This window comes from Panthera leo, chromosome D4, assembly GCF_018350215.1.
Source record: "Panthera leo isolate Ple1 chromosome D4, P.leo_Ple1_pat1.1, whole genome shotgun sequence".
In the NCBI taxonomy this organism is placed as follows: Eukaryota; Metazoa; Chordata; class Mammalia; order Carnivora; family Felidae; genus Panthera; species Panthera leo.
Window position 1 is genome coordinate 59,208,652 of NC_056691.1, and position 13,548 is coordinate 59,222,199.

The following is a 13,548-nucleotide window of genomic DNA, read 5'->3' on the forward strand; positions in this document are numbered from 1 at the left end:
AGACTTACGATCAAAATGTAAAAATCAGTAGTGTTCCTAATCATTACAACAAACATTTAAAAAAATTTTAAGCATATAGTTTTTAGTAATTAAGAAAAAAATTTTTAATGTTTGTTTATTTTTGAGAGAAAGAGTCAAGTGCTCAAGCAGGGGAGGGGCAGAGAGAGAGAGGGGGGGAGACAGGATCCAAAGCGGGCCCTGTGCCGACAGCAGAGAGCCCAAGGGGGGCTTCAACTCAAGAACCGTGAGATCATGACCTGAGCTGAAGTCAGACACTTAACTGACTAACCCACCCAGGCGCCCCGGTAATTGAAAAACCTTTTAAAAACCAGGATGGGTCAGGTCACAGATTAGACACAACTTTAAAAAACAGATTGGAAGATAGATACTGAAAAATTATCCAGAATGCAACAGAAATGAGATAGAATACATGAAAGAGCAGTTATGAGACCAGGAGAGTCCAATGTGAATGTTTCAAACATCTATTTGGAGCCCCAAAAGAATAGAGAAAATAGGTAAGAGGCAATACTGGAATAATAACGGATAATTTCCCAGAATATATGGATATTAATCTTACAATTTAGAAGGTCAAATGAATCGCAATAAAGTAGAAATCCAAATTTAGACATATCAGAGTGAAGCTGCAGTACTCCAAAGACAAAGAGAAGGTTAGCCCAAAGGGGGAAAAATGACCCAAATAAACAATTGACTAATAGCACCTACAAATAACAACAGGGTTAGGGTTAGGAAGCTGGAATTCAGTGGAATATTATCCCCAGTAGTCAGAAAGAATTGAAGTACATAACTGAGTACATAACTGAAGTTGTGTACTCAGCTAAATCTTTAATCATAAAAGAAGAGTAGGGGTGCCTGGGTGGTTCAGTTCGGTTGAGTGTCCAGCTCTTGATTTTGGCTCAGGTCACAATCCCAGGGTTGTGGGATCAAGCCCTGTGTCAGACTCTGTACTGAGCATGGAACCTGCTTGAGATTCTCTCTCTCCCTCTGCCTGTCTCTTCCACTCCTTCCCACCCTCCAAAAAAGAGGGAAATACAGATTTTCAGAACAACATAAAGAGAGAGTTTACCTCAACAAAGTCTTACCTAAAAATATATACTTCAGGGGTTGCCTGGGTGGCTCAGTTAAGTGTCCAACTCTTGATTTCAGCTCAGGTCATGATCTCACAGTCGTGAGCTTGACTCCCACATCAGGCTCCATGCTAGGTGTGGAACCTGCTTAAGATTCTCTCTCTCCCCCTCCCCCTCCCCCCTTCTCTGCTCACTCTCTCAGAAAAAATTAAAATTAAAAAATATATATACACACACACACACACACACACTTCAGAAAGAAAGAATAAAATGGAAAGTTGGAGATGAAAGAAGGAATGATGAGCAAAACAACCAAATTTGTTAATCGTTAATGTCCGTAAAGCTAAGTACAAATTGTAAATTCTAGTTTGACGTTCAGAATTATGACTATCAACCAAATCCTTATATTTATGATAATTCTAGGTTTTGTTGGTTTGATTTCTTCTGTAGGTGTACAGAAGATGGGTGTCCACATAAGAAATTCTTTCACACACGTTTTCTCATGAGAATGAGATTAACACCAGATTGTTCGAAAATGTTGATCTCAACGTCCTCTGGATATCTCTTGATTTTGCATGATCTTGACTTAACCAAGTCTTTAGAAGTAGGCAGCTATCCTATTTTGAGAGCAAGAAGAACTACATCAAGTTCAGGTAAGCTTTTCTTTTTTGATCAAAGAAAGTTTTCCAAAGAATCTCACACAAAGGGATGGCATATGTTTCCATTCTGAGAATGATAGCAGGAGAAAGGGAAGAAAATTAGAAGATATTTTTTGGAAAGCCCAGTGAGAGCTTTTTTCCCAAGGAAGTATAACCTATATAAATCTCTGACATAGCATAAATCAGTGCTTCTGTATCACAAATGATCTAGGGCAAAGAACTGCTAACTCTAAAAATGCTTTCTTTTAGCTATGCTATCCAGAAATCTTTCATCAATTTCTAAATCATCACTACCTCAAAAATTAGTGGTAGCCCAAGGTAGTATCAATCTTTTTAAGTCCTTCTGGAACCCAGCAGAGCTTTTAAGATATATTCAATATATGGGGCACCTGGGTGGCTCAGTTGGGTAAGCATCTGACTTTGGCTCAGGTCATGGTTTTGTGGTTCATGGGTTCCAGCCCTGTATCAGGCTCTGTGCTGACAGCTTAGAGCCTGGAGCTTGCTTCGGATCCTGAGTCTCCTTCTCTCTCTACTTCTCCCATGCTTGCACTCTGTCTTTCTCAAAAATAAATAAACCTTAAGAAAAAGACATATTCAATATAGAACTTTAAGTCTCTATTATATCCTAGACTATAAGATGTCCATACCCAGGTAGCTGGTGCCATCCTATTTCACAGCCCCTAAATACCCTCTTGCTAAAGCCCTGTTTTTCCTGTTGCTGATTCCATTAGACTTCAGTGAAATTGGGGCTCAGAAAAACTTATGCACCATAATTCATCTACATTTTATATGATAGACACTATATTTCATCACCTTTGGGAAGAAGAGGGCTGTTCCAGGAACATAATTTTGTGTTTACCCAGACGTAAGCATTTGGAACACATAATGTTTATTTATAAATTGCTATTTAAAATTGGCTTCAGATGGTTGGACTCTTTCTCTTGTCTATATAGGGCCACTTTGAAGACTCCTTTGGGATAATGCAGGCCTCATTATACTGCATTTGCCCAATTTACTGCTAAAAGTAGAAATTTAAGTTTTACCAACGTATTTGCAAAGCAAGGCATTTCCTAAATATGTGAGTCCTTTTACATTCAGAAATTTATTTTTAGGTTAAACATTAGTAATCAGCTTAGTGAGAAGTAGTGATTTTAGAAGGTCTAGTTGGTATTTTTTTTAATTCAAAAACCAAGAATGTTTTGTCTTCTAAGGTTAATTCTGATAATAACCTCAAAGGGAATTAGATTAAGAAGTCTTCATGAAAGTGTGGGGCCACTAGAAGAATGTGATGAAATAGATTGCTATTTGGAGGAATACATCAAACCCAACCATCTGATGATTTTTCTACAGATTCCAGTATAGAGTTTGTATTGCATTTCAGAGATAGTATTCATATAATTTCCAGAATGATTTTTGAATTTTTTGGCATGCTTAAGAAGGATCATTTAATGTCCTCAGTAATGGACTTGGTGTTTGGACTCTATCCTAAGATTAAATAAACAGGTTGAACTCCTCCGTTCTCGTGTTTATTGAATTTTCTTGTTCTATTTTACTACAGAAATGATGGGCAACCCAAAGATGCTCCTATGTTTGTTTGGTGTGTCGTTTTTATTCCACTTAAGTCATTGGTAGAAGAGATTTTATTTTTTATTATTTTCTAATGTTTTTATTTTTGAGAGCGAGCGAGCAGGGTAGGGGCAGAGAGAGAGGGACAGAGGATCCGAAGCAGGCTCCAGGCTCCAAGCTGTCAGCACAGAACCTGATGCAGGGATCGAACTCAAGCCGTGAGATCATGACCTGAGCCAAAGTCGGACACTTAACCAACTGAGCCACCCAGGTGCCCCTGAGATTTTATTTTTTAATGTTTATTTATTTTGAGAGAGAAAGCGTGCATGAGCAGGGGAGGGTCAGAACAAGGGAGAGAATCCCAAGCAGGTTCCATGCTCACAGTTCGTGGAATATGACCTGAGCTGAAATCAAGAGTTGGATGCTCGACTGACTTGAGCCCCCCAGCTGCCCCGGTAGAAGAGATTTTAGAAAGGGGCCAGGCCTTAGAACACTTCAAAGAGCTGCCCTTCCTACCTCAGTCTTATAGGCCAGCTGTAAGTGGGCATGTACTTGCCAGGTTTCAGATGGACTTTAACAGTATGCTTCAACTAAATGATTAAAAAGTTAAGAGACATTAAGTTTTGCTAAGTTTATTGTCAGCTTTTTGTATTTTCAAGATCTGACCACTTCAGGTTCATCTGGTCCTAGAGTTTCTGGTTCACCTTGTCATCATAGTGATTCTAATTCATCTTCTGAGAAACACATGTCACGAGCCTCACAAAGAGAAGGTAGGTTAACAGTTGGATTTTATAATCTTACAACAGATTCTACCAAATAGCTTTCTTTAGTTTAGTTTTAATCCATACAAACAAAAGCCAATAAAGAAGAGGTTATTCTCTGTCCCTCAGTCGTTTTCAAAAGTCTAACCAGAGTCTCTAGGGTTGAGTATCTTGGGCTTAAATCTTTGTTGGAATTTGAGCTTTGGTTTTATTTACTGGACTTAGTTTGGTCTAAATTGGAGAAAAAGTAGGTAGGACATGTAGATTGCAATCAAAGTTTTTATGGTAATTAAATGAGATTATGCATGTTATGGTCCTGTATAAATATGAAGTAGTGACTTGTCAGGTGCTTGTGAAAATTGCTTGGTTCCAGCCCAGTAGGCTTTTTGCTCTGCCATTTCTTTATCTGAGCAGCACCTGATAGCCTTAGAGGGATTGTGGGATACAATCTGTCCCCACTCTGCTTTTGCCAGTTTCCTCCCACCGCTCTGGCAGAACTAGCTATATAGCCTATTCTTTCCACCCCCTATGGGAAGTGCTTTCTACTACCTATGCAGACTTCACCTGCCTCTCCATCCCAGTTCACATCTAAGCTGTTACAGCACATTTTGTTTGTCCTCCTCTTTGTGGACCGATGGCCAAATGTGAGGTGGGGGTTTTGTTTTTGTAATTTTGGGTCACCTTTTGGAGAAGAGCATGGCTTCTTTCTAGACCTTTAGGGGAGGGACTATCCATTAGACCTCTATTTTGTGTTTTCCCTGGGCAGCCTCCCCGGTAATGCTTGATAATTGCATACTTGATTATTTTGGATGACTACTTGTTTGTAGAATGGTTTGAGAGCCCTTCCTAAACCTAGAGCCTATCTACTTTTCTCCAGATATTCAAGGCTGTGATGTTTAAGGTTAAAAATTCCTGTTAAATTTAGAGATTTATGCCCAGATGTGAAATATTTTTCCTTTGATTTGAAACTTACTGTATCAGTTCTACCTGTTCTTCTACTGTGGCTATGGAAAACAAGCTAAGGCTCTTAATAATCATTGAGAAAAATCTTTATTGATTAAACCATCCATGAGAAAAAGAAACTTGAGAATAGTTAGCATGGTTGTTTGTTGAAGTGGTAACCCCAAAAACCAAACCACACAGCAGTTTCACGATATAAAGTTGGCAACTGGAGAAGAGACGGTGTACAGAGAGCCTAGACACAGTACAGAGAAGAAGGTGGGGCTCATACGTAAGGGTGCTCTGAATGTTGGCAATCCTGCGTCTTCGGGGCGTCAGGATATGTTAGCACCATACTTTGGCAAGACACAGTAGCTATATGGAACGGAGGCCCTCGAACTCATTTCAGGATTAGAACTTTTCTTTTTTTAAAGTGATCTCTGTACCCAGCGTGGGGCTTGAACTCAGGAGCCCGAGATCAAGAGTCAGATGGTAACCAACTGAGCCAGCCAGGCACCTCTAGAACTCTATTTTTGACGTGAAATCTGCTGTAGATTGTAGCACAAAGTGCAGACACTCTGGTGAAATTAAGGAGGTCCTTGACCAGTCTTCCCTACCCCTTCCCCACGTGGTTCCCTCCTTTTGCCAGCTCTGGAGGAACCTCCAAAGAGCACAGCTCAAAAACCACTACTTACCTATTTAGATGGGTTTCTTTTCTGCATTTGTTAGATTTTCAAAATTGATTCTTGAATAGCTATTTTTCTCTAGAATTGTTACTAAAGTTCAGTCACATGTGAAATCATTATTTGGGTATAGTTTGGTTGTAACAATGTAATTTAGAGCTTCACAGGTTTCCATCAATGCTGTAGTAATCTAAAGGGAATCTTTTAAAGAAGATTAACGCATTTGAAAAACAATTTACAAAGGGTCTGACAGAGGGAGCTCATAATCCTCGAAGCAACTCCTTCCACAGGTAGAGAAGTGTGGAAATATTTCTCTTGATATTAAATTTCTAAACTGCTTTCTTTATAATGTGTATGAAAGTGGTTCTCCACATACCTGAGGGAGAGGACAGAACTCCCTTTAGTAATGACTGACTGCACCAGTCACTTTTATTGGGCGCTGGGCAGAAGGACGTGAGGGGCCATAACAGAGTGCGGGGCATATGTATGACTACGAGGTCTCCCTGCCCCTTGTATGTGAAATATCCTTCCTCACCTCCAAAATTATAGGTCTGTCGTTTAGAGTATTGTCCTTGGGGACCGGAAGTCCTGCTCCTTGCACACATAATAGCCTTTTATTTATATTAAAGGCAGCCTTCATAGCTTCCAATTATTTCCTTCTCTGGACTAGAGAGCACTTCCTCTGAGGATGAGAATTACCTTTTACTTTTCCAGATTCCTTTCATATGACATTTCTTTTTTTTATCTCTTTTAACGTTTATTCACCTTTGAGAGAGACAGAGTGTGAGTGGGGGAAGGGCAGAGAGAGGGAGACACAGAATCCGAAGCAGGCTCCAGGCTCTGAGCTGTCAGCACAGGGCCCGACGCAGGGCTTGAACTCAGAAACCGTGAGATCATGGCCTGAGCCGAAGTCGGATGCTCAACCGACTGAGCCACCCAGGCGCCCCGACATAACTTTGATTCTTAAAGAGTTTTCTGAGATGTAGATTCTAATCAAAAGGACCTCTAGTCAGCTTTAAGGCCTTAGTCTTAGGTCACTGATTCCTGCTGCGGGAACTTGGATTCTTTAGTTCTACTCGTACCTTTTCCCCATACACTGAGGGGCACCATAGTTTTGTTTTGTTTTTGTTTTCTTTTACATGTGGTAGCACAAGGGACTGACAAAGGAATGAAGGCCGGGGCAGGGGTGGCAGCCAGAAATCAAAGCTTTGATGGGCTGCCTCAGTCCTTTGATAATACAGATCTCACATCCTAATTTTCTTATCAGGAGTTTCACCACGAAATAGTCTTGAAGTCTTAACCCCAGAAGTTCCTGGTGAGAGAGACCGTGGAAACTGCATCACATCCTTACAGCTGCACCCGAAAGGCTGGGCCACACTCCTTCGGTGCTCAAGCAACACTGATGACCAGGAGGTAGGAGCGGCAGCACGCCACCTTCCAGTGGGGCTGCCTGAGCGAACAGTCACGGCCGTGTGTGCTCATGGTGTCTTTGTACCTTGAACCCCTCACTCCTCCTCTCCAGTGTCTGTGGCAGACTGGGAAATACTTTAAAGCAGTATCAGCTCAGATTGTGCCCAGCTTCTGAATCCTTGCCCCCTTCATCTCGTCACAGATCCTCTTACATAGGAAACCTTAGAAGGAGACTACTAAGGTAGCCAAGCTAGCTAAATATAAGGTTTTGCCAAGTCAATTGAGTATTATAATTTGCTCTTTTTAAAAACCAGGGGAAACTGGGAAAGGACTAAACCGATGACTAAGGGAAAAGACCTTCTAGGACCTCATGACTCTCTGGAAAGCAGGAGTCTTTTGAGGAAGTCACAACTGAATGAAAGGAGAAGAGCCTTTGAAGTGTGTAGGACGAGATGTATTTTATATTTTAGGGCTTAGGTTAGTCTAAACTGCGTAATTTTTTAAATATCAAGAGATTGTTGTTACTCTCACAAAAGGGAATTATTACCACAGAAGTCCCAGCAGCCTGAGGGAATAACAGGCTTTAACATGCCATATGACTTCGCTTATGACGATAAGAAGGAATGGGGCCTGCACATTTTTTAACTGGGAGAGCAGTACACTCATCTGAATGATTTCTTGCAAAGATTTTGTGAATTCGGCAGTCTTTTGAGCTTTTTACAAAAAGAAATATCTAGCATTATTTGGGGCTCTGTAACTTTGGTTTGTTTCTCTTCTCTCCCCCAGTGGACTTGTGTCTATGAATTCCAAGAAGGAGCTCCCGTGCGACCCGTCTCCCCTCGCTGTTCTCTACGACTAACTCATTACATTGAAGAAGCCAACGTAGGCAGGGGTTATATCAAAGAACTTTGCTTCAGCCCTGATGGGCGGATGATTTCTTCCCCACACGGCTACGGGATTCGCTTGTTGGGATTTGACAAACAGTGCAGTGAACTTATTGACTGTTTGCCCAAAGAAGCCAGTCCCCTGCGGGTGATCCGTTCTCTGTACTCTCATAATGATGTGGTACTGACAACAAAGTTCTCTCCAACACATTGTCAGATTGCCTCAGGGTGCCTTAGTGGACGGGTTTCTTTGTATCAGCCAAAGTTTTAGGCACAACTTACATCAAATGAGGAACTCTTCTGGTGTTTGACTTATGAATTACTTCGATTCAGGTGAAGTATTTTCTTTTTAGAAGATCTTGAAAGTTTGGGTCAAGATCCCAGTTCTTATGGGTCCATGAACACACCTGTGACCTGAGTACTTGGTCGTCCAGCATCACAGGGTCCTCGCCAAGGTAGACTCCCTGCAGCAGCATCTTTTGCCGCATTCCTCTGCTCCTGCTCACCTGTGCCGCCTGAACTTCCGTTCTGCTTCTTTTGCATGGTAGCTCTTGTCAGGTTTCTCTTTCTTTCCTTGTTTTTTTTTGGATTTTGGTGTGAGTTTCGTGGACGTCTGGCAGGAGTTTGGGCTGGGTTAGGAGAAACCCGTGGCACTAGTGTTGAATAAAACCCAGAAGTTTGATGTCAGCATACTGGTCATTGAAAAAGAAATTCCTCTTCACTGAGTATACTTTGGCCTTTTAAAGTTGCTGTTATGTTTCTCTATAATGAGCACAGATAATGGCATTATTCTCATAACTGTTAGTCTTACAACAAACTGTCTTTTAAGTTTCCTGTTAAAATTATACATATTTTTTCACCGTAGGGGAATTTTGGTGTGAAATTCTGGAAAAAATAGTTACCACCTCTCTTTGTAATTTACTTGTACGAATTTAAAAATCTCTAGCATGTGTCCTTACTTGGTACTTTGTTCCTGTCAAAAACATTTAGAAAGGAAAAGAGAAGGAATGGGCTTTGGTCATTTCTGTTACATAAAAGAGGATTCATTAGGTTAGGACACTACCTGGTCACAGAGCGATGAGAACAGTGTGGCTCAGAGTTTCTGTTTTCTCTGCCAGACAATTGGACTCACACAGGGTGACAAGTTATAGTATCGGGGTGGGGGGGATTGAGAGTAAAGAGGTTGTGTTTTACTCCTCTTTATTCCTTGAACCCGGTGGCACAAGCTCAGCCCCCTTAGCGTCGGGGAGCAGGGAGCGGCAGTCCTCTCAAGCCTTGTCCTAACTACAGTAGTCAGTAACTTGGATGTCAAAGCAAAGAGCCGACACGAAGACCTCCTGTGTTTGGTTATGGAACACAGCAAGTAAAAAGCATCAAGCAGGGGACAGTCACAGGGCTGACTGCTCTGCTGAAGTAAGCAGCTTTCTTCTAGTCTCCACTTTGGGTGGTATTCTGTTTAGAAGGGATCTGCCAGAGGCCGGATCAATTGAAGCCACATGCTAGCTCTTTCCCTCTCAGATCACATTCTCTTAGGCCAGTGGTTCTCAAACATCAGGGTGCATTACAATCACTGAGGAGCTTGTGCAGAACATAGAAACCTGGCCCTTATCGTAGGAGGTTCTGATTCAGCCAGGGAGAGGACAGGAGTCTATATTTTTAACAGGCACCTCAAGTAATCTTTAGGTGGTCCCTGGGCCAGAGTTTGCAAAGCACTACCTTAAACATTAGTATTTCTGTACCTCTCAGGTGCTTGACTCCCAAAAGGTGTTTTGATTAAAATTGTAGGTAGATGAAACCAATTTTAGAGGTAGAAAATGCAGTCAGTCTCATTATTTGATCTCATTGGATGAATGAGAAAAGTTAAGTGACTTGCCTAAAGTCATCTGATAAAATCAGTGGCAGAGCCAGAACTTGAACTCAAGTCTCCTAACTCCTTGCTCAGGGCAATTTCTACTGTATTCTGCTGGCTGTTAAATCAATGATTTATGAACACTTTGTCTTTAAGTTGTATTTCTGTGACTACCCTTAAACTGGTCAATAGATTGAAAAAGGTGTGGAAGTAGATGCTGAGAATTCCAGCCGTAAGAAGGAAAGTATCTTAAATCTTATAGAAATGCCAAACCAACCCAAATACATGAATAAAACTGACATTTCTTTGTAGGACCCACCAGACAGCCATGTACACAAGTGGATGGAGCTTACATCTCACTTGGAACAATGTTGTCTCTAGGACAGATTGTAAAATTACATCATTTCACCATGGATGTTAAACTAATTGGAATTTTTTAGCCAGCAAGAAAAGTACCGCAAAGTACAATGAAAACATAGGTTTGCCATAAACTTTAAAAAAAAAAACAAAACAAACAAACAAAAAAAAAAAAACAAAAAAAAAACCACACACCTACATATTTAAAGGAAAATAAAGTTTTGGAGGCAAAAGCACCCAATGTTAACATTAAGAATCAGCTACTAAGTACAACTACATTAATTTTTTAAAAAGGTTCCATAAATTGCATCTCTTTTGGAGAGAGTTGCAGGTCATGGACTCACATATCACCCAGCTCTGAATTTCAGTCCAGGATTCTTCAACCATTATAGAGTTTCTGTTGTGTCAAATAATGCCCACACTCTACTACCAACCCCCCCAAAGTACCTTGCAAGGTAGGTGACATGATCACCAATTGACTTGGGAGGAAATGGAGGGTCAGAAAGGTTAAGTGATTTCCCTTAAGTCACAGAGCTGGCATCGGGTGGCAATGCTAGGATTCAAACCTGGGTCTGTTTTAATCCAAAGCCTGCTTACTATTCTGCCATTTTGCCCTTTTGTTTGTAAAGGATGGGCAACTAGCCTGAGCTGGCTGGTAAACTACAGAGCTGGCTTACCTTCTGCACCACGTAAGAGAACATTTGCAAGACTGGAAATTTCCATTAGAATTAATACCATAAAACGCAGGGCGTATATACATACAGTCCATTCCTAACTGGAAAACTGCAAGCACGATAAGTAGCTGTGAAGTAAAGGAAAATGTAAACAGCCATGTATAAAAATAGAGCCACGGATGAGAACTAAAAATTAGCCAGCAAACTCAACAATCTTTGTCCTCTTTGAGGAACAGTCGTGATCAAAAAGTCATGAGGGGGATATTAATCCGGGAATTACAGGGCATCAGGAATGCTAGACTCTTGGAGGAAACTGCGGCTTACAATTTCAAGATCTCATTTCACTTCAGAGTATAAAATCCAATCTGGTGTTTTTCACTCTAAATTTAGTCATTTTTATTCATGATAATTGGTGAGTGTATTATAATTGGTAATGTGGTATAATTGTTGGTAAACATAGTATAAATTATACTTGTTTTAAAAAGCTTTCTACAGGGGCACCTGACTGGCTCAGTCGGTGGAGCATGCGACTTGTGATCTTAGGGTCATGAGTTTGAGCCCCACCTTGGTGGGGGTTGATTGCACTTAAAAAAAAAATCTTGAAAAAGTTTTCTACACAACAGTATGTTAATGGCAGTGTTGTTGAGTAAGTTTGGGAACATCAAATATTTAGTAGTTTCTTATCTTTAATTATGAAAATTAAGTGGCTAAAGCAGACGAGACCCCTATCTTTTGAAAACATGTGATCTTTTTTCACAGAAGCCCAAAGAACATGTGTATTTTCTTTTTCCTTGTTACATCCGAGATGAGGCTATACCAAAAATTTTAGGAAGACAAGCAAGGAAAAGGTTCCCCACTCCTGTGTCTAGAACCAAGATCACATTATATCATGGTTAAAGTTTTGTTTTCTAGAAAGTGCAATATAGGAAAAACACTCTGAGAACCTTTTAGAAGCCTGTTTCTGCCATTAGTCAGACTATATGGTATTGGCATCCGTAAGTATCTGTTAAAGCTTGTGTTTAGCAGGAGAAATAGTCTGATAACACTGATGACAATCATCCCCATTTAATGACCAGCAGCCATGGAGAGTTATGAAAATTCACTCAGTAATAGCCTGTGTTGGTCATAAAAGAAAGCATATACAGTATATGAATTTTTGGATAACTAATGCATATCTCTTAAGTGCCAAAATTTTAAACCTATAATTATTTTTGATGTAAGTCTTTCAAATAATGTTAGTATACCTTCCTGCCTTCTTAAACAGCATGCTCAGCATAATTCACTTTTTCATGATGAAAAGTAAAAGTTATATTCATGTGTTATTACAGACATCCAATTAGCTCTGATGTATATAAAATACTTCATAAAATGTAAAGGGCTATAAAATTATGAGTTAGTATCAATTATTATAAGGTGATTCCCTCAGCCCCGAGGTATATATAATCATTTGCCTCCAGTTGCTGGTGTTTTTTTCATTAAAAATTTTTTCTATCTGCTAAGTAGTTTGTTCTGTCTCCTACCACAGTATCCATATGCCCGCCTCTAACAGGCTCTATCTAATGTGCTGTGTTCATCTGTTATGAGCTGGGACACGAGATGACCAAGCTTGCTTGGTGTCTAAAGAGCTGCATAAGCCCTGGTTGTGCAGTCTTTGAGACAGCTCTTTTGGTTGCTTACCAGCTTTCTGACAGATTCACAATAACCTTCTGGATTACAGAAGTTCCCAGTTAAAGCCTAGCCTAGTTATTTTCTCAGTTGCCGCTAAGTAAAATACTATAAACTAAGGATGCTGCTAGATTAAGGAATAATAGATTAAGCAACGTACCAAAGTATAGCCGATTAACAACAAAGGCTCTGTATTTGCACAGGGATCCTTCGTGCTTTTAAGGAAAAAAAGAATCCGGGGTGGGGGAACAATGAAAATAAAATCCACATAGACTTGAGTATTTTTGATGCCATTAAACTTTGTCAATAACCATTAAAAATACATGTTTAAATTATCACACATTGTGATAGTTTTAGTCTCATTGCAGAGTAAGATCATACCGAAATTTGTACATCTTTAGGATGATTCCCAAGGATTTCTCCCATTCAAATAACAGAAATTATCAAAAGGAACGTTTCAAATTTACCTGTATGCTGCTTTAGTTGTAAATGAATTAATAATGGAAATATGGGATTTATCTAAGGCTCCAAGGAACACATCTCACATATGCACACCTCGTATATGTATGTGTATATGAATGTCACTATAAATGAAAATGTCACCCAGAGACAATAAAATAATTTTAAAATTTAAATCTTGTTCATAGTATTTAAAATAGAATTTTCACCTTTCCTAAGTTTCTTCCTCATTTTAATTTCATGGATTTTACATTAATGGTTGAATATTTGAATTTTCTTCCGAATTTCACTTCGTCTTTCATTTCCAAAATGTGCTGTTAACTTTAGATTCATATTTTTAGGAAAGTTGGAAATACTCCAGATAATAACCTAGACACCAGAAAGTTTCTCACTAGGCTCTGAGGTACTGTTAAGTTCTTACACTAGACTGTAAGCTCCTTGAGGGCAGGGACTGTCTTACTTTTCTTGTATCCCCAGTACCCAATACAGGATCTGACAGAGTAGTTGTTCAATAATTTAATTGTTGTATGAATCAAATGAACCTTAGCCATATGTGG

The 13,548-nt window shown here is 39.9% G+C and overlaps 1 protein-coding gene across 4 annotated transcripts in view; it reads left to right on the forward strand.

Moving 5' to 3' along the window:
• DCAF10 (DDB1 and CUL4 associated factor 10) overlaps window positions 1-13,167 on the forward strand; it is a 65,487-nt gene extending 52,320 nt beyond the window's left edge. For 3 of the 4 annotated variants that reach the window (XM_042914229.1, XM_042914230.1, XM_042914227.1), the window contains 4 exons: window positions 1,536-1,738; window positions 3,970-4,080; window positions 6,961-7,106; window positions 7,890-13,167. In XM_042914229.1, coding sequence (XP_042770163.1) covers window positions 1,536-1,738; window positions 3,970-4,080; window positions 6,961-7,106; window positions 7,890-8,258 — 829 coding nt within the window. In that variant the 3' untranslated portion in view covers window positions 8,259-13,167. The remainder of the gene's footprint in view (window positions 1-1,535; window positions 1,739-3,969; window positions 4,081-6,960; window positions 7,107-7,889) is intronic. The other variant, XM_042914228.1, reaches the window with a different exon arrangement.
• The last annotated feature ends 381 nt before the right edge of the window (window positions 13,168-13,548 follow it).